The sequence below is a fragment of the Cryptotermes secundus genome, unplaced genomic scaffold (genome assembly GCF_002891405.2).
Source record: "Cryptotermes secundus unplaced genomic scaffold, Csec_1.0 scaffold286, whole genome shotgun sequence".
In the NCBI taxonomy this organism is placed as follows: Eukaryota; Metazoa; Arthropoda; class Insecta; order Blattodea; family Kalotermitidae; genus Cryptotermes; species Cryptotermes secundus.
The window spans coordinates 232,051-258,327 of record NW_019736399.1 but is presented as its reverse complement, the minus strand read 5'-3'; the positions used below and the strand labels follow the sequence as shown (position 1 = coordinate 258,327).

General features: G+C 43.3%; 1 protein-coding gene across 2 annotated transcripts in view; it reads left to right on the top strand.

Annotated features, from left to right (window-relative positions):
• The first annotated feature begins 15,608 nt into the window (after window positions 1-15,608).
• Window positions 15,609-26,277, top strand: part of LOC111869847 (neuronal acetylcholine receptor subunit alpha-7) — a 72,463-nt gene continuing 61,794 nt past the window's right edge. For both annotated transcript variants that reach the window (XM_023861678.2, XM_023861679.1), the window contains exon 1: window positions 15,609-15,697. In XM_023861678.2, the coding sequence (XP_023717446.1) occupies window positions 15,631-15,697 (67 nt within the window). In that variant the 5' untranslated portion in view covers window positions 15,609-15,630. The remainder of the gene's footprint in view (window positions 15,698-26,277) is intronic.

Genomic DNA, 26,277 nt, shown 5'->3' with positions numbered 1-26,277 from the left:
TAGCTTAACTGGCTCGTGTGTCATTTCACATTTATCAGAGTGAAAAGTGTTTAGAGCGTTAGCTTATAGAGAATAATGAAGTGCACACACAGTTCCTCTCACAAATAAGACCGCTTGTTTCTTCATTTTAAATTTTCTTGGTTTTCCTCAGTCTTCAACCAAACGCTGAGATTATTCCGCAGGTTGGAAGTTACCTCTGCTTACATCTCATGCAGTACCCAGGATTTACAACTGTCAAAATAAAGTCATCGGACAGTCCACATACTCCTGACCTTGTCTCAGGCCACTTCTAACCATTGTTAACATAATCTCTTCCGTACAAACATGAAGATTATTATCTTCTCGGTTGTTAGCCATACATTCTGGTAGAAATTTATCAAACAAGGAAGCAACTCATTGCTTGGTTTACTCTTCGACCTTCAAGATGGAGTCATTACGATCATCCGAAAAACAGGTACTAATTTTTCTAAATTCTGACGAAGTTTCGGGAATGTGGCGAAACATACTGAATGACAAATGAAAATAAATTTCAAAATCGAAATGAGAGGCTCTTTCTTAGTACGTACTGTATAACGCACAGGCGGAATTTTTAGAACTGACTTCTGCGTCGCGCATTAGAAAAGTCGTGACGTATGACAGGAAGCAACTGAACAGTGGTTGCAGCTGCCTTGTATGAAGGCAACCGGATAATGCAATGTAACTAAGGCGCTTGACTAACTCATATACATATATATGTAACAGGGCGTGGAGGCCCATAAGGTTGTGATACATCGAGGCTCCCACATTCTGTCTAGACAATCGGCTAACAGATGACGGTGAGGATGTCAGCCCTAGGCGCCTGCCGCCCTTTATCCCCAGGAAGGTTCCTGGTACTCATTTCTGTTAGAGGATGAGTCGACCCCAGGGCCATAGTGCTGCTGGAAAGATTAGGTAAATTGAAAAATCCAATGACCTCATCGGGAATCGAACCTGCGACCTACTACGCTATCGCGTAAGTGATTAGGTGCTTAATGTACACCCAGTCGGTTCAGTTACAGGTTCTTGGTTCCACGTTTTGTGTTCTGAAGGAAGAATCAATCTGTGTTCAATAACGGAAGGGGAACTTCGCAGATAAAAAGCAATGTGGAGGGAGGAAGGTTTCATTTTTCTTGTTTTTTTCTTTTTCCTCCATTTTTTCGTTCTCCCATGGAAGCTGTGTATATTCTACTTTCCTTTCTCTTCAAGTGCGTATGTTGTACGGATTTGATCATAAAACTTTGGTAAATGTTTGTTGAGTATCATCAGTGGAGCTGCTTATTATATTCGTGAAATGATTTTAATGACGTCAGGAAAGACCAGGGATTTCATTGAAAGAGAACATTACCTGTGATGTTAAGATCCATTGATGGAGGAAATGAAATTAAAAATAAAAGAGGAAAGGTTACGAAAGGTGTAATATAGAACCTCGACGTCTAAAATAACATATTTTCAATTTATTTTTCCTTCAAATAAGGTTGAAATTGTACTGAGTTTAGTCCTACCACTAACGACGTAAAAAAGCCTACCCTAAGACTACAACCCCCAATATTATGATAGACCTTGAAGATGGAGCTGCTGTGCGATATAATTATGAATAGTGGGCCCTACAAATTTTCGGTTTCCGTTTTTGTCTCTTATTCCTTTTCTTCTGACTTCATTCCTTCGCTGTTTCTTTACTGCTTCATATCTCTCTCTCTTGCTATGTTATGGACTGCATGCAGCTGATGTGTTGCAGATGTCACTTTGAGAAAATGGGTTTACTTACGGACGAATGAATATTCGCATTGTCCTTTATATAATGAGTGTCTCGCACTTACGGGAATGCTCAGATCTAAACCTGTCAGCTAATTTGTAGATTGTCTTCGCTCGCTCGAACGCTGGGATCGTGGGTTCGAATCCCAATCAAAACATGGATGTATGTATGCATATATTCTATGTTTGTGATGTCCTGTGTTTAGGTAGAAACGTTGCGACGGGCTGATCTCTCGTCCAAGGAATTCTATCGTCTGTAAAAAAAAAAAATTTACGAAACTGAAGAAGAGGCCAGGGCCCAACAAAAAAGCAGACTGCTTTACCGTTTCTCACGGTGTTGTCGCTTGCAGATTTCTTACACTTTTTCTTCTACCCTGAAGATGGGGGCGATACGTTCCTCCGAAACGTCGGTTAACACCACATATACACGGTGCCAAATCCCAGAAGACTGCTTTCTTCATAGTCACCGCCGTGAAAGCCTCAAATCTTACAATCTTCTTTTAATTTTATGAGAGAAATTTGAATTACTTGAAGTCTCTTCTATCTCACGGAATGCTGGATGTCAGTGCTAATATCTAAGGCTCATTACTTCTTCTCTGTATGCTGCAGAAGGTCTCACATTGTTCAGCCGTCTACCATTTCTGTCATTCGTTTTAACGTAGGCTGAGGTGGGGTGGGGTGCAGTTGGTTCAATTAGGAAACAAACACGTTCGGCCAACATTCAGACAATATCATAGCATATTCTACACATTTCTTTGCAATGGTGACAAGTTGCTCATTTACATCTTGAGACAGGGCCGCGCCATAGCTCAAGCGGTTACTCGCTGGCTTCCCACCGCGGTGGCCCGGGGTCGGTCAAGTGGGATTTGTGGTGGAAAAAGTGGCGCTGGGACTGGTTTTCTCCGAGTACTTCGGTTTCCCCTGCCAATCTTCATTCCACCAATTGCTCCACAATGACCCTCACCTATCATCTGGGGCTGCTACAATAGGCCAGAAGTGGCCGCAGTACAAGGGACTTAGTCCCACCCCACTAACAATAAAAAATACATCTTGAGACCCTTCTAGACTGATAGACTTCTTGAACAAAAAAATATTGAATAAACATTAAATAAAACCGTCACAAATGCAAGGGTAAGGTGGGGTTACTAATATTTTCTTTCGAATGCTTAAACTGCAATTTCTTTGTTCAACATTCGCAGTGATACTAATTTGTTGTAGATATAAGTCTGTGGGTACAGTGATGGGCTATGGGCTGGGAGGCCGGTGCTCTAAACCCGGCAGGGGGAAGAATTTTTTCTTTTCCACGTCGTACAGACCGACTCCGATATCCACGCAACCTCCTATCCCATGGGTATCGGGAGTAAAACGGCCAGGGCGTGAAGCTGACCACACACCTCCAGCTGGTACCGAGGTAAAAAATGTGGATCTATACCTCCACTCTCCCATACGTCTTAACGTCGTAGTGCTACAGACAGAATCGTAGTTTTGTGTGTTTAAACATTTAAGATTCTAGACAGCAGGTGATCGAAGCAGGACGATAATGAATTGCTTCAATATTTCAGGACTCGGTAAAGGCGAGGATGCGAGCGAGATCCGATGAAGTTTGAAAACCGCTGCTGAAGTAGTCACCCCCCTCCCTTCCCCTCACCAAGTCACCCTAATTCAGATGACTAACCATAAAGCACGCGGGCAATCAGAAATCTGGCATCTCATTTGGCTGCCAGATGAAATTTATTTTATACTATACTTGGATTCAAATGTGACGGTTGTAGAGTAATAGTTTGTCTTGCTGATACAGATCTATAAGGTTGCAGTGTTGCAAGTTTTCCACTTAATATTTACGATCCAAATTTCGAAACCATATTACCCAGCGTTCCGTTCTCGTGTCTTGGCATCACAGCACAGAGGCACAGTTCTCAAGATCTAATTAAAAACAATTAAGAACCCCTAAAAATCAAGTCTCTAGCTTGTCTCTTCCTAATGTAACACAAGCGTTCGTGGATATTTGTTTGTAAGAACATAGAAAAACGCAACGAAATCGAAAGAACCACCAGACACTTTACTTTTTTATAAATATAAAAATATATTCGGTTAACGAAAATCACGAAAGAAAGACTAGTACATCTGTCTTATATGCATTTCGTTACAGTTTACTTAACTACTATACAGTATCGTATTAATACGCTGATAGGCAGTAATAAACTAGAAAGGATGTGGAGGAAAGTAACCATAGCCTGCTTTAAGTGGTTATACTGGCATTTACTTGGAGGAACTGAAGAAAATCAATAAAAACTCAATCGGAGTCATCTTGTGCCAACACCACCAGACAAACCTCACCAGCGCGCAGCAAACAAATCCCGCCGTTATGTTTGAATCCCAGAGTAGGAGTTGTGAATCCGGGGGCTAATTCTTGTGGATTAAAGCGGACGGGGCTTGAAGCTAACCGCTCACCTCCATGAAGTGGCAAGTCACGAGACTCGCGAGAAGGAAGAATATGGTTATGGGTCCCGCGGAGCCCGAAACCAAGAATGACTGTACTGACGAAGGCCAGCAGCAAATTACGAAACCAGACTGAACCATGGGAGCCACCAGGATTCTTTAGAAAAAAGGGGTAGTCAGCTTTCTATAAGAAGAAAAGTCAGGAATTTGCTTTAAAATTTTACATTTAGAGTTTTAAGACAATTTTTCCTGAATGGTGTAGAGTATTTTGGAGTAAGGAATATTCTTAATACTTTTAATTATTGGTATTAATATTTCTTTTATGTCATTCTTTTTCCAATTTTGATATTTTACAAAAATGCATTGGACAAGGGCAGTTGCCTCAATTGCCCCCTTCCGCCACCTCCCTCAGACTGTACAGCCTTAAGTAACAGGATGTTAGTCAATAATGAATTGGAAAGGGGGTACAAGGAAGTGGTCTTGGCCTAATTTAACATGCGACTGCGGAATTTTCTGCAAGAACTGAGAAACCCAAGAAAGAGCACAGGATGGTTGATATCACTGCCGAGGTTCGAACCAGGTACCTCTCTAACACAAGCCACAGGCCGCGCCATAGCCCAAGCGGTTAGTCGCGGCCCGAGTTCGAGCCCGGGTCTGGTCAAGTGGGATTTGTGGTGGACAAGGTGGCGCTGGGGCAGGTTTTCTCGGAGTACTTCGGTTTCCCCTGCCAATCTTCATTCCACCAATTGCTCGACAATCACCCTCACCTATCATCTGGGGCTGGTACAATAGGCCAGAAGTGGCCGCAGTAAAAGGGACTTAGTCCCACCCCACTAGCAATAAAATAAAACACAAGCCACTAGCATTACCGCTTGAGCCAACTTTCTACGTAACAATGCATGGTGCTATACCTCCAATACTCCATACGTCCTCATGACATAACGCCTAATTAAGCACAAACACATGTAACATAAGCATACTTCATAATATGCATTTTTAATGAATTTACTTTTATTATCTTTGGAAAGAATGATGGATTTTTAGACGCTTTGAAGCCCTGTAAAAATGCGACTTTTCGGATACTATATCATCACAAAGTAGTGGTGTGAGTGCAGGGCACAAAGCGACCAATTTTGTCACTTACCACACTAGTCCTTGACGTTTGAGACATGCATCGTACGAGAAGACAGAATTCCAGCGTGAATTTCAGAATCGTTGACAGACAACTCTAGCCGATAATGGGGCGACGGAGCTGGCCTGGTGCGTTATGTTAGTTCAGAGATCTGTCTCTTGTTATTTCCGTTTGTCTTGACGTTAAATGTCGTTGATAATTGGAAGATCCTTCTAAACAGCAAGGTTAAATTTGTGACAGGTAGTACAAAGATACACGACAGGGTAAGCTTCCGTCTGTAGTTAGTGGTACGCAAAGTATGGTCAGCGAAACATATTGTCACGTGATTGAGTGACCATAGACGGGGTTTGGATTGGTAATTGGGTTTCTTTATGTCTTAGAAAACGTAAGTATAAATAACTATAGCGCCAACGCTGTCGTTTACTACAGCACGTACCAAATCTTCTCAGTCTGCTGTATCTTCACCGGTTGTCGCCTGGTATCAGCTTCCAATCTCATAGCTTCCTCTTCTTCCGTGTTCACATCTTTACTGGCCGGCGACTATCTCATAACTAACTCCTACTCTTCTAACTGCCGTCTCAAGACTCTCTCGTAATCGCAGCTGCTCCTCGTTATACAGCCTCGGCACGGACCACATATAAAACACTTCTTTCAACAGTTTTTCTGTTCTTGCGTCACGTACAGTCATCTCTTTTTCCGTTTCGGGCACTATCTTCTTGTGGCTAGTTCTCCTCTCTTCCCCCAGGCTTTCCAATCGGCCAACATCTGTGCATGTCTGGCTTCCGCTTTCGCCTGGTCAGCTTTTCTATCTTCTCGCATGGCCAGCAGGAGTTCCAACATTTGCTGCATTTCCATTTTTTTTTATTATTGTTGTTATAGGACGCGTGTTGAAGTTTGTAAAACACTTCTGACACCAATGTAGCGTGTCTTGAGTTCGAATCTTGTCGGTCGCGTGTGTAAGTTCAAATCCCACTTCTGACACCAATGTAGCGTGTTTTGTGTGTCACGCTAGAAATAAATTTACGCCGTTGTTTGATATAGCGAATTTATTCCGTTCGCTCGCCTTACACACACTTTACAAACGTCTGCTCTTGCAGTGTTACAATTACTGCTTACAATTGTTAGCCCACACAATTTCTCGGCGATACTGGACTGTCTTCTGCGGCGGATGTTCCAAGACTGACTTCTGCGGTGGACGTTCCAAGACTCTCTTCTTCAAAGGCTGGAGAAAGGCTGACTTCTTAGACGGCTGGATGAAGACTGACTTCTGCGGCGGATGTTCCAAGACTGACTTCTGCGGTGGACGTTCCAAGACTCTCTTCTTCAAAGGCTGGATAAAGGCTGACTTCTTAGACGGCTGGATGAAGACTGACTTCTGCGGCGGATGTTCCAAGACTGACTTCTGCGGTGGACGTTCCAAGACTCTCTTCTTCAAAGGCTGGATAAAGGCTGACTTCTTAGACGGCTGGATGAAGACTGACTTCTGCGGCGGATGTTCCAAGACTGACTTCTGCGGTGGACGTTCCAAGACTCTCTTCTTCAAAGGCTGGATAAAGGCTGACTTCTTAGACGGCTGGATGAAGACTGACTTCTGCGGCGGATGTTCCAAGACTGACTTCTGCGGTGGACGTTCCAAGACTCTCTTCTTCAAAGGCTGGATAAAGGCTGACTTCTTAGACGGCTGGATGAAGACTGACTTCTGCGGCGGATGTTCCAAGACTGACTTCTGCGGTGGACGTTCCAAGACTCTCTTCTTCAAAGGCTGGATAAAGGCTGACTTCTTAGACGGCTGGATGAAGACTGACTTCTGCGGCGGATGTTCGAAGGCTGACTTCTGCGGTGGACGTTCCAAGACTCTCTTCTTCAAAGGCTGGATAAAGGCTGACTTCTTAGACGGCTGGATGAAGGCTGACTTCTGCGGTGGACGTTCCAAGACTCTCTTCTTCAAAGGCTGGATAAAGGCTGACTTCTTAGACGGCTGGATGAAGGCTGACTTCTGCGGTGGACGTTCCAAGACTCTCTTCTTCAAAGGCTGGATAAAGGCTGACTTCTTAGACGGCTGGATGAAGACCACTTTCCAGTTACTCCATTGTTTCATATTACGAATCTGTTGCCTAGAAACGGGTATGCTTGCAGAACCGTTCCATAGCAACGCCTGTCTCTGCTGGCTTCACAGTTCTTGCGTTGAGCAAATACGCCACAACATGTTAACATATCGGTTCATAAAATGCTTAGATATTACACTTAAACATTGTTAATAGACGTTATAATTTCGGTAGGCAACGTTACAGAGAAGAACTCGAGACCTCTGATATGGCCCCACCATATGCCGAAAGAAAGAATATAGCAACTTTCTAATGATGACACAACCATCTAAATCACTATCCGATGATGGCACCCTGAAAGATATTTCGGACCTACAATATTTCCCCTTCTTTATGTTGCTCCTCAAACCTTGCTGGCTTTGTGCTGAGATTTGTGATAGAGCACCATCGGTTTTCCCCCTGTTTATAATCATTCTGGGGCACCCGGTAGCGTAGTTAGTTGAGGCTACAAGCCGGAAGGTCGCGGGATCGAATTCCAATGAGCTGGATTTTTCAATTGACCTAATCCTTCCAGCCGCACTATGGCCCTGTGGTCGACTCAGTCTCTAACAGAAATGAGTACCAGGAATCTTCCTTGGGGTAAAGGACGGCCGGCGCGTAAGGCTGACAACCTCGCCGCTATCTATGAGCCGATTGTCTAGATACTGTGGGAACCTCAACATCTCACAACCCTATGGGCCTCCACGGCCTGTTACAGTGATAGCTTTACTTTACTTACTTTTTAATAATCATTCTACATCCGCTCCACACTCATTTATCATAGCCTCCTGAAGTGTGTGATAACCCTGATCAGGCAGCACATTATCGTTTCTTTAATTGCTACTGGGGAAGGACTAAGTCCCTTATACTGCGGCCACTTCTGACCTATTGTACCAGCCCCAGATGATAGGTGAGGGTGATTGTGGAGCAATTGGTGGAATGAAGATTGGCAGGGGAAACCTAAGTACTCGGAGAAATCCTGCCCCAGCGCCACTTTGTCCACCACAAATCCCACTTGACCTGACCCGGGTCGAACCCGGGCCGCCGCGATGGGAAGCCAGCGATTCACCGCTTGAGTTATGGCGTGGACACATTATCATTTCCTCGGTCTTTAAATTTTGGGCTTCTTGTCTGCTCCGCCACATGACTGGTTAGTCAGGAAGTTATGTTAGAAATTGCACAAATTGCATGAGGTGTCTGTTGCATATGCGAATAAGATTTATATAAGGAATAGCGCGCCTGTAGAGTGAGCTCACATACAGTGAAACTGGTGAAGTTCTACTTGTCTGGTAGTGACAACTTCAATGCCTCACGCCCCGGGATAGCGGTCACGCTAAATGTCTCTCTGTAGGTGATCATATTTCAGAAGTTTTTCGACATCACATGCAGCTTCGCAGAGTATATGAGAGAGAGGGTCATAGATACGTGGCTCTGTGTCTCGTTATGTGAGTTGGGTTTCGATATTACAGTCACGATCATAGACATATCACCTTTCAGTGCATTTCTATCTCACTTGAGGCCCTTGAGACCGTCCTGTTTTCAGAAAAGCAGGAAAAATCGAAATTGCCTCCATAGGCAGCGCTCTGTCTAGAAACAGACGCCAAACAAAATGAAAAATACGGCTTTACTTTGAATATAAGACGTCCTCGAATTTAAGCCGCGTCCAGTTTTTGAAGTGGGTTTTAGGGAAAAAGATTAGAAAGGTGCACATTCCTTGAATTCAAACGCATCTCAGTTTTTCAACGGGCGAAAAAATACGTAAAATGTACATCTTACGAGGGTTGGAACTTTAATAATGGCAACTATTACAACTGATACAAATTAGATGCATGTTTCGAAGTTTTACTGTCTTTCAGTGTAGTCACCAGCATTGTGTACAACCCGTTGCCAGCGATGGCGCCTGTTGTGTTGATAGTTCTAATGTAGCGGTCTACTGCCTGAAGATTCTCTGGAACAGTTCTGAAGCGAATGCCACGAAGTCGTACCTTCATCTTAGGAATCAAGTAGAAGTCACAAGGGCTTAAGTCCGGGGAGCACGGTGGATGGTACAGCACTTGCCAGCCCCATCGATCGAACAAATCAACCACAGCTTGCGCTGCATGCGGCCGAGCATTGTCCTGCAAAATGATGGGTGGGTTGTGCAGAAAGTGTCGCCGCTTCTTTCTCAAAGCTGGTCGCAGGTTATGTTCCAAAAATGAACAGTAATACTGCGCACTGACGGTCTGCTGTCGGGGAACGGTATGCGTTAGGATAACACCATCACAGTCGTACATGAGAATCATCACAACTTTCACATTGTTGGGGTTCTGACGAACTTTTGATTTTCGTTCGATTGGCGTTTCATTTTTGGCTCGTACGATTTTTCCCATGTCTCATCCAGCGTAATGATACGGCGTAAGAAAGCTTCTCCTTCGCGCTCATAGCGCTACAGGTGGTTACGAGCAGCGTCATATCGTAGCCATTTCTGCATTTCCGTCAAATCATGCGGAACCCATCGTGATGCAATTTTTCTCATGCACAGGCGGTCCTTCAGAATGTGAAGCACAGTCGTATGCGCTAATCCTGTCTCTCAGGCCAGCTCACGAATCGTATGGCGTCGATCACTCTCCAGTAACGCGGAAAGAGCACACACTTCCTCACTGACACTAGGACGACCTGGCCGACGCATGTCTGCCACATTTTGGCGTCCCTGGTTGAGGGCTTTTACCCACCTTGCCACTGTTCTGTAAGGCAATGCAGATTCCCAGCCAGCCTCTTGAAGACCTTGATGACACTGTCGTGCTGTACGGCCTCTGGCACATTCAATCTTTATCCAACTCCGTTGTTCCTGTTTCGAAAACGTGACAACACTACATTAGACCGCCAGCTAACACGAGGCTCTGTTCTCGTCACTGCGCATGCGCGTGATGTGGGAAGGGAGAGTCCATTTGCTCTGAGGTGAGGTAGGTATGTAACTAACGTGTGGTATAAGCGACATTATTTGGTTCCGTTGCATGGCGTCTCTACAGCAGTGCTGCCACTATTAAAGGTCCAACCCTCGTATATTCGAAGAAAAACGATATTGAGTTTAACGTAAACTACCATATCCGTGTAGACTGGCAAAAGTTCAGCGATGTTTCAGAGGAAGGTACTACTTCTATCTTCAGGTTCGAAGATGAAACCAAGATAGTAAACAAACAGCAAGAAGCGGGGGGCATAAAAAGCTTCAGCTTCACACCCCGGCCCCTTTCCCTCCGAGGAAAGAGCCCCCGGTACCCATTGGATAGGAGGTTACGTAGACCCTAGACCCGGTCTGGACGACATGGGGAATTGAAAATTCTAGACCTTACCGGTACTCGTACTGTGACCCCTCAGTCGTCCATCACGTAGCCAGTCGCTATACCGACTATATTACTCCGGCTCTCGGGAAACCAGAGGAAGGGGAAAGTTCCGCATTAGTAGCCGCTACTTAGCAACGGCTAGTGGAGGCTCTAGCAGACTGAGAAGACCTAATGTGTCCTATAGTGATTCGCGAAGTGTGTAGAACAGTGAGAGCATAACCCTTACTTGTAATCACGAGTTGTAAGAGTTCAGTAAATTCAATTGCCAACCCAAACCCCGTCTATATTTACTAAATGACGTGGCAGCGCATTGGCCAATATTGCAATACAAATAATAATATCAGTTATACGGATAGAAGTATAGTATAGCATGAGATGTCCCATAAGGTTGAAATGTGTAGCCAGTAATTTTATATTTACAGTTTTATATAATAATATAAGTTGAGTTGACAGAACATATGCATGTTATTCTTTATACTGGAGAAGCAACATGTTTCCTGAAACATAGGAACTGAATTTTCTTATAGCGTTATTTAAAATAAACCCGCGTTTCAGAAATTAAGAAGGAAAGACTACACCAAAAGCAATTTCCTTCCATTTTTAACTCCATAAATAAATTATGAAGAGGAAACTCGAGTCTGCTTCGGTGTGTACTCCTGAATAGCTCTGTAGTACAGAAACTAATCTGCAATTTCACTGTTCAGAATTGAAACCTGTTAGAGTAGTCTAAATGTTTTAAAGAAAATAATGTTGTCAAACTGACACACACTTTGGGCATCCACCATTTTCTCGTTTTGGTCAAAGAAACACAAATTTTCGAAACATGGTTCTACTTCCGTCATCAAGAAAAATTATTAAACCTCAAACAAACAAAGAAAACAAATTTCGTGGCCTGTACCGCAAGGGAACTATACCGACCGAGCTACCGCCGCTTATCTGCGAAGATAGTGCCGACTTTTCAGGATAGAGGGTGTCACGTGGTGAGCGCAACGGTTCCCCACGGCCGTTAATCTCGGTTTTCTAAACAGGAGCCGCTATTTCCTTGAAATATTTCCTGAATTATCCTCACGAGCCTGAGTGGACTCCTTTCAGACCAACTACTTCTCAGAAAATCTGATAGCGCCGGGAATCGAGCCCGGGACCTCTGATCTGTACCCATGAACTCTAACCACTAAACCACAGAGGCAGTCATTAAACCTACTCTGTTGAGTTAATTTAATGGAGCAGGTTTCCATTCCAGATCCCGGGATATTAAACCCTTCCCAATATATTTACTGTTTTCACCTGATGGAAGCAGAGCCAGCTTCTGAAACGACGTGTTTTTCTTTAGCCAAAAGGAGACAATTTAATATACTCTGAATAGCGTCATTTCCCGGTTTATCTCATCAAGCGTTCCTATAAACTAGAGCGCTAAATGAATCATCATAATGAAAAGGTAATTTTAGTATAGATTTTATGGCTGTTCTTTCCTTACTTGTAAATTATTACAAGTGTACAATAAATATTAGGGCTATTCGGAAAGTAGCCCCAGTTTAATTTTGATAGCTAACTTGGGAGCGGCGGGAGAGCTAGCGNGAGCTAGCGCATGCGAGGTAGCGTCACATGACTCATTGCCTCGTAAACCATCACATAACTGGTCACTTAGTGTTTGTTCTTGTCCCTACAGAGTGGGCTATGATGTGTTCTACGATTGATAAACCCGCCAGCTGCGAAATTTGCGCTGTTATCCCCTTTCTTAACGCTAAAAACATGAATGCTGCGGAAATCAATCGTGAATTAAGCGCGTTTTACTGCCAAAATTTAATGAGCGAATGAACTATAAGACGGTGTAGATTGTTCAAATATGGGCGGGCGAACAAAGGTTCAAAATGGTGGGCCATCTTTAGTGACTTCAAAGTATAGACCAAAATGTATTGCGAAACACAAAAAAGAAAAACTGGTTGAGGTCACTCAGAAAAACAAGGCGTGGAATGCTGACACCCGGTTTAGTGCCCCTCCATGACAATGAGCCTCCATATGCAGCTGCTCGCACTCATCACTGCTAGAGTATTTCAACTGGTAGTTGTTTGAGCACCAACGTTTCATCCTTGATCTTGCGCCGAGCAACTACCACCTGTTTAACTACGTGAACTGGTTATGATCTCAGCGCTTCAACAATAATGAAGATTTGATCGAATGTATGTAAACGTGGTTGAGTTCACAGGCCGAAAATTTCTTTGACACAGGCATACAAAAATTTGTTCTCCAATAAGACCAGTACCCCAGTTCCATATATATAATATACGAGTAGTTTGTTTTCTAATTGCTTGTTTTAGTAACAGATCACCGGAGGTCACCTTCCGAATAGCCCTTATAATGTTGGAAGATATAGTTAAAATTATTTACTTGTTTAAAAATGCCTTACATAATATGAATAATTCAAAACTATTGGCTTTAACATTCCGGAAGATGAGCCGGTCTGTAGCTCATTTTCCGAGAAATTGTCACCTTTCATTTTGAAGAAGACATCAATTATTGATTGCTTTGCCTGAAGCTTCCTCTCTCGAAGCCTTTCTTCGTGTCAGGATGTCATGTCCTAAACACTGCTCTTTGTTTTAGCGCTGCAATCAGAATGCGGGTCATTTCTATTTACGTTATTCATTGCAACGTTGTTATTATTGATGAAATATTTACAAATACTGGTACCAGAATAAAGAGCATCAAAACTAATCAGTGTTACACTGTGTAGCGTTAAACTGGGCACGAATCTGTGTGTAGGTTTAATGGCATTTATTGGTGGTCTGTTCCCGCGCTGATAACATTCCTCTTATGAAGCTTATTAGTATGCATATATTCTGCATTAAATTACGGGGTAAAATATTTTTCAGACGTCATCTCGATTTATAATTCTAATAAAAATATTGATTCATATGTTTAATGACGCTGTTTCAACTGTAAAAGTTGCATAACGTCGAATGAGTAGGAGGTAATGGTAGGTTGTTTTACACGCTTTCAGCATATATACTCTATAGGGAGATATGATTGGATGACTGACGAACTGGAATGGAATTTGAAGGAAGGAGTCGTGGCATTATAGAGTATTATCCTCCCATATACACCTAGATCTTCCAAGCTGTCTCTTTCCTTCAGTTTTCCCTTTCAAAAATATATATGCAATTGCATTTGAAGTTCTCATAAGGATGACTGAAGAATGCTATCTATTGGGATATGACGCCGTGTAGCCCGGTAGGAGTTTACCAACACGTTGGACATACCTTCATCTTCGGGGTCGAAGTATAAGAAAAGCAAACAACCAGCAAGAAGCTAGATATAAGCAGTATAAATTCCCAGATGCAAGAATCCTTTGAAGCCTCAGCGGTTACTACATGTAAGGTAAAGTTGTATGGGGGAGTGGATGTATAGATCCACCTTTTATTGATCTCGGCACTAGTTGGAGGTGAGTGGTTACCTTCACGCCCCGGCAGCTTTACCACCTCGTAAAGGGCTCCTGGTACTCATTGAATAGGAGGTTGGGTGGACCCCAGAGCCGATCTGGACGACGCTGAAAAGAGAAAATTCTTGACCTCACAGGGACTTGAACTCCGACAAGCCCGTAGCCAGTCGCTATACCGACTGCGCTACCCCGGCTCCCTGGTTGCTATATGTACCACCTGTTTTAACATACCAAAACTTCGAATTCTGCCCACAGTGTGTATCTGTGTGTTCCCTATGATCCCTATGATTCTCACAATAAACAGCGACTGTTTCCCTAAACATCATAGCTGGTTAGTCTTTGAGGCGGAGACGTAATGTGTTTCCTGTGAGGTCCGGACTGAATTGAATTATTTAGAAGATTAGAATCTACTCCCTATTCAAAAGTGTGTGTACGCGCCAACATTAAACTACCCATACATAAAGCAGTAATGACTTAAGCTTGCGTCGCCTGGGAATTTACTGCCGACACCTACTTCTTAAAATTGTAGCGCCTGCAAAACAAGGTTCTCTGCACCACTGGAAAATTTCCAAGGTGCACACCGGTCCGCGATTTTCAGACGGCTTTCAACCTTCTGTACATATACGATTATATGGCAAAATTCTGCAGTCAACAAGCAGAAGTAATACAAAGTCATGAGAATGAATATGTTCGAAGCATAGAACAATACGAAGCCAGACATAGAAAATATAAGAGGCTTAAACTTGACGGCGGTCAAGCTTACGACTGTTCAAGTGACTAAGCTGCCGTTGTAGCGTAAGATACGTAAGACAGACATTATCTGCTTTGCGAAGTCTGGACTGACAGAGGACTCGTATATAGTGCAAAAGGAAGAATTTTCAATAACATGATGTAAGTGTGATAAGTACGCTTGACAAAAGGACAAGTATATCCACAAGAGACAAACCCATCCTCTCGTGAAGAAGATGTTACATAAGGACTGTTGCCGCAAGGGTGGAGTTGAAAAGAAATCTCTGGTCGTGGGCCTCAAGGGGCTGATTGGCGGTAAACCGCCAGTCGTGAAGTAACTCTGACTGGCTCGGTTTTTAAAGAATTCAAGTGGAAACGGCCCAGGGTTTCCAGATCCGTGAGACAGTAAAATGGGGTCATGAGACCCGTGGGACTCGGAACCAGGTATCACTGTGCTGGCGAGGACCAGCAGCAATTAACAATCAGTCTTTAAGGGAGTAAAGTGTGACTGCAGTTGTACGGACGTATAGCGAGGTGACTACTGCTGACGTTGTATATGTCTGTAGCATCGTTAAATAAGGAACTAAAGAAGAAGAACTGAGATGCGTGGTGTACACATTTCCGGAATGGCGTGAGTCTGCGCAGTAAGTCTGGCGGGACGGATCAGTGTGTATCGAGATGAAGCGTACTCATTCTGTGCACAGTCGGTGAGCTCGTCAGTTGATGTGCTTGTGGTTGCAGCATATGACGGGGTTCCACGTCCTGTTTAGCGTAGTCATGGTAACATGCGGTGAGTTGTTTATAAATCATTTTGTGTTTTGTATGTTTTCATGTGACCTAGTGTCTTACATAAATTGTTGGGAGCACTTGACGATTGAAATTTTTATTTGAATTTTTGTAGTTTCGAATACACAAAACTGGGATATCATGATAGTTTTCGGATGTTGTTAGAATTTATCCATATCAATAATAAATTCCGCGATTTGCTTATGCAATCATTTCCAAGTAATCAGTGAATATTGTAGTTATTTTATTATGTCATATAGTTTGATAGAAAGTTATGACGTAATATTGAGAACAAATTTTAGTAGATATATGGAGTATTTCATTGTTATTTTTTTACATGGGGGGTTTACATAATGCTGAATATATAACTATATTGCTCCACATTTAAAACGTCGATATGCATCGATTCTTCGATAGTTAATTTCTTCTAAAAGCCATTGCGGCTTGTATATGTTTGTGAAACTGGTGGTTAGATTGACAGAGTACCATATATATATATATATATATATATATATATATACATGTATAGGCTATTACTCGTACACTTTTTAACGATGACATACGCTGAGAATTCAACGGCAAATCTCATTATTTCTTGCATAAGCTTTCGTACTACTCACGTCCCCCCTTTTTCCCCGCGTCCCTCTCTAGTCCTCCATGTTATGGAATGATACATCGTGGCTGACGTTTAATACTGTCACGTTTTAGGGTTGTGACTATAGACGCGATATGGACTGGATATTGGATTTATTGACACAACTCTGAACTACAAGTAATAACAGCGCCATTGCTGATCTCCACACTTTACAAATCAATGCTGCAAACACTAAGTCTTCTCCAGCCCGCAGTGTCTTCAACAGCCGTTTCCTGGTAACGGCTTTAACGGTGGAGAGTCTCAGGGGGCCTATACACGTACGAGTCTGGCTCGCGAGTCCGACTCGGCTCGGGTTCTAGTGAGCCAAACTCGTCCATGTATGGGTGGCCACGCTCATACATGTGTGGTGAAATTACTCCGAGCCCGGCTCCTCGCCGAGCCGAACTCGCGAGCCAGACTCGTACGTGTAAGGGCCGCCTTAAGTTTCCCGCCCTCAGGTCCTGTTCTCACAGCCACCAATGTAGAACTCTTCTCAGTTCACTCCTGAAAACTGCCAGCTGTCAGCACCATCTCTTCTGAGCCTCTCTTACAGAATTCAACTCTCAACTGCCAACCCTTAACTTTTTTCTTAGTCACCCTTTCAGCTGGCTTGGGGTCCTCGTTATATAGTCTCGGATCAGACCCAACGGAAAACACAACTTTCGGCATTTACTGTATTATAGGCGTGTTTACAGATTCGTTGCCTAGAAACGGCCGTTTGTTGATTCGCCTATTGCATAGTAACGGCTGTACTCGTACTCTTACAAATAACACGCACACACTGAACCTCAAAAAGCACTCTTAATATAATGTACTATATTTCATATATTTACATCAAAATATTACCGTTACTCACAGAACAGCACGGCANTATTGCTAGTGGGGTGGGACTAAGTCCCTTGTACTGCGGCCACTTCTGGCCTATTGTACCAGCCACAGATGATAGGTGAGGGTGATTGTGGAGCAATTGGTGGAATGAAGATTGGCAGGGGAAACCGAAGTACTCGGAGAAAACCTGCCCCAGCGCCACTTTGTCCACCACAAATCCCACTTGACCAGACCCGGGATCGAACCCGGGCCGCCGCGGTGGGAAGCTAGCGACTAACCGCTTGAGCTATTTGTTATTACTTTTATATTATATCCCTTAACTACCTCATATTGATGCCCGTTAATACAGTTACAACAAGAGTAATTTCATTTTACTGTGGTTATCGTTGGAGGCGTGTGTTTGAAGCGGCAGATTGTAGTATGCAAACAACTCACTACATAACGGCTGTCCTTTACTTCAGCAGCTCAGAGAGCCCCCCCCCCCGATATAAATTCGATTGAAGTTGGTATGTGTAAACACCGTCGCAAAAGCTAGCACAATTCTTGCTTACGGAGTTTATGGAAATTTAATTCACACCGCACAAATTTTCACTGTTTGAACACTGCAAGACATAAAAATGTGAAAAACAAGAATTTTCATGAGATTTTAGGTTAGCACGCCGGTTAATATCATGAGTGCTGGCTTCTGGGATGTGACACCGTGTCGTCCTTTAGAAGTGTACCGACTTTTCGGAGGAATCTTGGACCGCATATGTGGTCTAGTGGTCAGAGTTCCTGGCTACAGAGTTAGAGGTCCGGGTTCGATACCCGGCGCTACCAGATTTTCTGAGAAGTAGTAAGCATAACTGAGGAGCTATTTTAAGGAAATAGCGGCTTCGGTCTAGAAAACCGAGATTAACGGCCGTGAGGATTCGCTGTGCTGACCACGTGACACCCTCTATCCTCTAAAGTTGGCACTAACTTCGCCGGCAAGCGGCGATCGCTCGGTCGGTATAGTTGGCTTGCGGCTACAGGCCACGGAGTTTTGTTTTGTTTGGTCATCTGTTTGTACTGTCATCTTGAGGGTCGATGTGTAAGCGAAGCGAGCAAGCAGAATGAGCAGTGCTCCTTGTTGTTTTATTTCTTGTTCGGTTCACTAAAATAAACAGGAAATTACGGAAAGAAGTAATTGGTCAGTTGGGTCAGGTAAACTGCTGCTTGTCCTCGCCAGTAGAGGGATTGTTGGTTCCGAGTCCTGCGGGACTCATGACCCTACGTCTCGGAAGAATTAATACGGACCGCACAGAAAACAACGCGTCCAACATTCCTACAATTTTTGCATGTTTATTCATTGTCGTGGGGAAGTGTTTACCGTGTCGTTGTCTGGTAATGGCCGTCTCTTCCGGCTTCACTACTCCGGCTTGTTAGGGGAGATACACAGGCAACTTGTGAATTCTTAGGCCTACTTTTATTTCTTTCTTCATAATAAGGAAAATGAACTAAGTAAATTTGATTCAGAAGGAAATTAAGAGGAGATTGAACTCAGGTAATGCTTGCTACCATTGAGTCCAGAACCCTTTGTCTTCTCGTCTGCTGTCTGAAATCATAAAAATTAAAATATACGAAATTATAATTTTTCCTGTGGTTATGTATGGGTGTGAAACTTGGTCTCGAATAATAAGGGAGGAACATAGACTGAAGGTGTTTGAGAACAGGGTGCTGAGGAGAATATTTGGACGGAAGAGAGATGAAGTGACGGGAGACTGGAGAAAACTGCATATTGAGGAGCTTCATAAATTGTACTCTACGCCAAATATAATTAGAATGATCAAATCAAAGGGGATGAGGTGGGCAGGGCTTGTAGCACGAATGGGGCAGAAGAGGAATGCATGTAGGACATTGGTGGAAAAGCCAGAAGGAAAGAGACCACTGGGAAGACCAAGGCGTAGGTGGGTGGACAATGTTAAAATTGATCTTAGAGAGATAGGATGGGATGGTATGGATTGGGTTGATCTGGCGCAGGATAGGAACAAGTGGAGGGCTCTTGTGAACACGGTAATGAACCTTTAGGTTCCATAAAATGCTGGGAAGTTCTTGAGTAGCTGCACAACTAGCGGCTTCTCAAGAAGGGCTCAGCTTCATAAGGAAGTAAGTAAGACTCACTTCTAATATGATTAAACACATTTGAAACATGTAGTATTTGAGGCTCTCACAACGGTCGTTATGAATAATTCTGGAATATATCGCCTTCTATTCCCCTCGAAAGGCAACCAACTTTTCGGAGGAACATGTCGCCTCCATGTTGAGGCCCGAAAACTAAATTAAGATCTGTTTGCCACCTGATTTCAATAAGGTTTCTTAGTGTATTTCTTATTCGGCCCTGAAAATGGAGGGGACATGTTCCTCGAAACGTCGGTTGACTTTAAAACTGACTACATGACGTTACATCACAGAAGACAACACTCTTAACATTAAAACAATTTGTCTGTAATTCCTTCTAAGAATTTTTCCAGTCTTATACTGAACCTCCTGGAATGGAATGACTGCGCCATGATTTTTATCAGCAAGCAGTGTACTTAACCCCACAATTAGCCCCTTGAATGTTCGTCTTTTAAGGTGGTTTTCATTTTTACTTTTTTAATATATTACACATTCTTCTTGGGTACTTTAATTTTAATATTAATTTTATTCATGCTTAAAAATTGTTTGAAATTTAAAATTAAATATCAGATTATATTAATTTTATTAATGTTTCACAAGACAGCACTTTATATGTTCAACGATTAGCCACACTTAAGATAAAAGGCTGTACTTGGAATACAAGGAACAAAGGGAATAAATTTAATTTCACACGGGAGAGACTGTATACTCGTAAGTCTACCGAAACCCAGGACTTTTATTCACAGCCGACCGCCTCTCAAAGGTTTAGCACAAGCATCGTAAACGAATACACCATCTCTCACTAAGTAACCCTACACATCTGCCAGATAACAAACAGTTTAAAACGTAAAAGCGGGCTACAGTTTAGATTACAATATTAGTTGTGTAAAGGCACGTCCACATTATTCGTGCTCGTGCTCGTGTGATTGGCTATGCTCGCGAGTAATGTGGACGATATGACAAGTCACGAGACAAGCAAATTTTAATTTTTTAATATAAGAACTATAGCCAATAAATTAAAATACGACTACAGCCTATACACACTACGAGTAAATATACGGATCCTCACGCGCCGAAGCCTGGCGAGCAACTGAAGTAGTGTGGACGAAGATTTACGAGCACAAGTAAAAGCCAGACGAGTCTCCTAATGAACACAAGCCTGGCGAGCAATAACACGAGCACGAGCAATGTGGACGCGCCTTAAGATTTGAAGTCACAGCAGTCGCAATGAGGAGTTAGGTCTTGTGGGATGTAAGGCTTTGCTTGTTATATTCTTCACGCTGATTCTTGCTTGGTCTACTCTGGAGTCCTGAAGATGTAGGTGATATATTCCTCCGAAACGTTGGTTTACTTTCACATAATTACACGACGTTATATCGCAGTAAGTAAAGGTATCCCTGTAACAGGCCGTGGAGGCCCATAGGGTTGTGAGATGTTGAGTTCCCACATTTTCTAGACAATCGGCTCACAGATGGCGGTGATGTGAGGCCGGCCGCCTTTTTTTTCTCCTTGGCACTACAGCCACAGTGGGCCTAGGCCTACCTCCATGATCTTCTCCGTTCACTTCGGTTTTTTTAGATCTTACACATTCGACAGGACTCCTTGGGCGGGTGATGAGCTCGTCGCAAGGGGCCGTCCTTTATCTCCAGGAATATTCTTGGTACTCATTTCTGTTAGAGGCTGAGTCGACCCCAGGGCCGTAGTGCGGCTGGAATGATTAGGTCAAGTGAAAAAATCCAGTGACCTCATCGGGACTTGAACCCGCGACCTTCCGGCTTGTAGCATAGTGCCTCAACCAACTACGTTACCGCGTGCCCCCGTTATATCAGTGTATAAAATGAAAATTCGTTCAAACGTTCGTAATTGCTTTCATGAGTACCTTCAGACGGATGGACGGCCCTCTGAAGAGACCCTAGCTTTCGTAAGAATAACGCAAGTGTGTTACCAGAAATCTGTGCAGTAGGAATGCCTCATGAACTTGGATCGGAGCCCCTTATTTTTATAATAAACCGCTTTCCAAGAGAAGCCGATATTCGGAACTAGAAATGTGCCTTCTTTCTTGTAATTTTGTGAAAGCTTTTCCTTGGAGACGAGACTATGATGAATTGCGCATTTCAGCACCCTACTCTTGAACCCCCCCCCCTCCTCAGAACGATTGATCTCTCACAAAATTTACCAAGTTTGTGGATCTCGTTAAAAGTTTAATGGGCAAGCACTGAGATCCCTTTCAGAAACTTCCAATGTTCAATGACCTTCTTTTCTACGTCTGTGTACATAAACAAATAGTAAGATTGGGGGGATCAGATACTGCGGAATTTCTTATTCTTCTTCCACCATCCGTATTAGGACCTCTGGCCTCTTTTATATCAGAATTAATCTCGAATTATGGGTCTTATCGACAGTCGGTAGGATCCTTGGACGGGGGATCAGCCCTGTCTCAAGGCCGCTACAGAACAACACAAACACAGAAGAAATGCGGACAGACAAGACATGCTTCCAGTAGGATTCAAACCCACGATCCCAGTGTTTAAGGGGGCTAGACATTTCGTGCCTTAGAATGGGCGGTCACTGTGATGCAGAATTTCTAAAATATATTTCTTAAGGAAACATTATTCGCCTGCGCTCTTTTTAAAATTGAAAATCATTGTTTCCTTCAATGTGACTCCCTGCATTTGATACAGAAATACCGCCCTTATTCTGAAGATAAAAATGGAGACTGTATGTTCTCTGACGCGTTTGTACTCACCTACCAGACTCCACGGTGTCATAACCTCGAAGATCACAATATGAAACTTCACCCCAGTGGGAACTGCGAATATTGTGTGATACAGATTTCTGTTGAATAGCCTTGCTCAGGCTGTTTGTGTTCCAGAGTCACGAAGAAGGCAGTTCGTGGTGAGAATGAGTAATGCAACACTATCTCAGTTCCTATAATCTAGTGGGAAAGGTGTCCAGATGAACGAACCTGCTCTTGTAGTTAACCAAAGAATTGCTTCATTAGGGAGACTTTGAGGGAAGCCTTGGCAATTTGTAATAAAAGAAAAAAATGAATTGTGCTGAATGGTTTTTATATTCTCTTCTTGTAAGTTCAGGTCAGACAGAAATCGTTCTTGTAGGATTTCAGGTTCTCACACTGAGAACTAGGAGTGGTTCTGTTTCCTTGGATATAGCACCGTCTAGTCAAGTAAAAGTCAGCTGATGATTCTGAGGAACATAGCGCCTCCATCTTCAGGATTGAAGAGTGAGCAAAGTACATCTTCCAGCCATCCCATTCTGGGTCTACCAATTTTACTCTAAATTTCTGGTTTTCTTTAAAAAATTGTTTTAACCCCTGTAGTCTGATTCATTCAGAAGGGGTTTGGGGGCACGCGGTAGCGTAGTTGGTTGAGGAACTATGCTGCAAGACGGAAGGTCGTCAATTCGATTCCCAATGAGGTCACTGAATTTTTCAATTGACCTAATCCTTCCAGTCGCACTATGGCCCTTGGGTCGATTAGGCCTCTAACAAAAATGAGTACCAGGAATTAATTAAATAATTTTCAGGGGGGTAAAGGGAGGTCCGCGCGTAAGGCTGACGTCACCGCCATTTGTGAGCAGATTGTCTAGAAAATGTAGGAGCCTCGACGTCTCACAACCCTATGGGCCTCCACGGCCTGTTAGACTGATAGCTTTACGTTTTTACCTACAGTACAGGGTTTATATAGTTTTCTCAGAACAGAAGTACTGACTGTATGTAATTACGCCTGATAATAAGACATTCCATCGCAGTGGGATCTTAATTCAGCAGATAAACCCTACTGAAGAAATTATAACTTTGTTTGTTTAAAGTGGTTTGGGAACATTGGTAGTTCAATAAGCATAGCTACTAGACTTTGAGGGAAGACCGAGAAATCAAAGTTCGATTGCCGAAATGGGGAAAGAGATTTTTCTTCCTTTCACAGCTCCCTGCCTGTCTCTATGCTTCAGTCGGCCTCGTATCCAGTCGTGATCGGTACTCCTTCCCTTGGATAAAGCAGCTGGAGCATGAAGCTGACGACCTCTTTCGAATTAATGTTGAGGTCATGTATGCGTGGAACTATATTTATACTGGACAATACGTCTTCGTGGTGCGGTGTTTTTTGCTTTGCCTCTATACAGAGTGTTTCAAAAAGAGCTTTATAACTTTGAAAGCTTATATAAATTTATACAGAGGACATACACAACGTTATTAACTGTCATAATGTAGCAAAACACCGAGTTTTACCTCGGATAGTTACGGTTCAGTGTGACTTCCATTGGTAATGCGGCAGACGTCCCACCTGTAGTCAGTCTCTTGCCACACGCTACGTAGCATCTCTGGCGTCACTTCTGCAACTGAGGCAGTAATTCGAGGTCGGAGCTCAACGACACTTGCAGGCAAAGGTGGTACGAACACTCCATCTTTAACGAATCGCCATAAGAAAGAATCCAGGGGAGTGAGATCCGGTGAACAAGGTGGCCATGCTATCGGCGCCGCTCTACCAATCCACCGACCTGGGAAACGGGTGTTGAGGTACTCGCGCACTTCTCCAAGGTAATGAGGGGGTGCGCCGTCTTGCTGGAAGTGAATGCGTCCTTCTTGGTCATCTTCGTCTAACTGTGGAATGAGGTACTCTTGGAGCATGTCCAGATATGCGCTACCGGTAATGGTCGTCTCCATGAAGAAGAAGGGGCCGTACACTCTTTCTTTGCTGAGGGCGCAAAACACGTTCACCTTTGGGCTATCACGAACATGTTCTAGGAGACACGTGGATCTTCCNAGGGGCCGTACACTCTTTCTTTGCTGAGGGCGCAAAACACGTTCACCTTTGAGCTATCACGAACATGTTCCAGGGAGACACGTGGATTTTCGCTGCCCAAGATCCTGCAGTTGTGGTTATTGACCTTACCACTGACATGAAACCTGCTCTCATTACTGAAAATTACGGAGTCCAGAAAGTTCTCATCGTCTTGTATCTGATACAGAATTCCTTACGAACCACCTTATCTGCATCCGTAAGGTGTTGAACGATGGATAGTTTGTACGCTTTTAAGTGTAAACATTTTCGTAACACTCGCCACACAGTAACATTTGGAATACCAGTTTCCCGAAACGCACGTCGCGTTGACTTTCGTGGACTTCGAACTAAGCTGTCCCTAATCTGTTCCACTGTAGCGTCAGAAACACGTGGCCGACCGGGTGGCTTGGCATGGCGCACAGAACATCTTGTCTGAACAAAATTCTTGTGCCAGGAGCAAATTGTAGGCCTACTGGGAGGTTCCATGCGATACTGAGTACGAAATTTTCTTTGAACTTGTGTAGCAGACTTCGTTTCTTCGAACCAAAACACACAACGAGCACGCTCTGCACCTGTGAAAGTAGCCATCTTGATTTCAACTGCGGGAGCGCTCGCGGTGGCGGTATTGGGTACTACAGTACCACTTGCATGAAACTCGGTTTGTTTTGCTACATTAAGACAGTTCAAAACGTTGTGTATGTCCTCTGCATAAATTAAATAAGCTTTCAAAGTTGTAAAGCTCTTTTTGAAACACCCTATTTATTTAGAGTTTAATCTGATGCTATTAGTTTCTTAGACTAATGGGGTCAGAACAATGAACTGGAAAGGATGTGAAAGGAATTGGTTGGGATATATTTTGAGGGACTGTCCCGGAGTTTGCCTGAAGAGAACGAGAAATTTCGGGTAGGAAAATTGGTCTCTCGGCCGACATTGGAATCCTGTACTTTGTGCTTTCGAAGTAGCATTTTATATGCATTTCTCATATCTCCCATCCATGCTACATGCCTCATCCATCCCATCTTCCTTTCTTTGCTTATCCTAATAATATTCAGTGAAGAATGTGAAATACGAATCGCCTCATTATGCAGATTTCTCAAAGCTTGTGGTATTCTACCGCCTCTGTGGTTTAGTGGTCAGAGTTCCTGGATACAGATCCAGAGGTCAGGGTTTGATGCCCGGCCCTACCAGATTTTCTGAGAAGTAATGGGTCTGGAACGGGGTTCACTCAGCCTCGTGACGATAATTGAGAGCTATTTCAAGGAAATAGCGGCTCCGGTCTAGAAAACCGAGATTAACATCCGTGGGGATCCGTTGCGCTGACCACATGACATCCTCTATCCGCTAAACTTGTCACTAACTTCGCCGACAAGCAGCGGTCCCTCGGTCGGTATAGCTCGCTTGCGGACTAAAACCACGGAGTTTATTTTGTGGTATTTCCACTTTATTAGTTCTAAATATTCTCCTCAGCATATTTTTATCAAATATATGCAGCCTTATATTTCATGCATAGTTTTCTTTTCTTTGGCGCTACATCCCCAATTTGAGCCTTGGCCTAACTCAATGAAACTCTCCGTTTCACTTCGGTTTACTAGATCTTAGACATTCGGTAGGACTCCTTGGTCGGGTGATCAGCTCGTCGCAAGGCCTCTACCTATACAAAAAAACGCACATACACACAAACATCAAACATGCATGCCCTGAGTGGGATTCAAACTCACGATCCCGGCTTGCGAGCGAGCAAAGACAGTATATGCCTTAGACCTCTAGGCTACCGTGACCGGCTGTCCGTGAAGTGAAGTGAAGTGAAGTGAAGTGAAAAAATGTTAAGGATGGGAGAATCACATAATTGTAGTAAAGCGAAATGAAGGGAAAATGAGAACATGACATTACGGATTCGTTGCTGTTAGTTTATTATATATTATGTTAATTTTCTACTAAGGTTTGTGTGTTTTTTCTACTGATGTTTATGTTCTGTGTTTTCTTTTAACGTGTTTATATGTGTTATTTGTCTGTTGTCTTATTGTAGTACCACTGCCACCGGGTGAAAACCCGTTTGCATTTAAATAATAATAATAATAATAATAATTCAATTCAATTCTTTATTATTAATGTGCCGAGTCAACAGCCGCAAGGCCAATTACAGACACAGCACAGTGCAGAAGAATGAACTACATTATACACAATCTT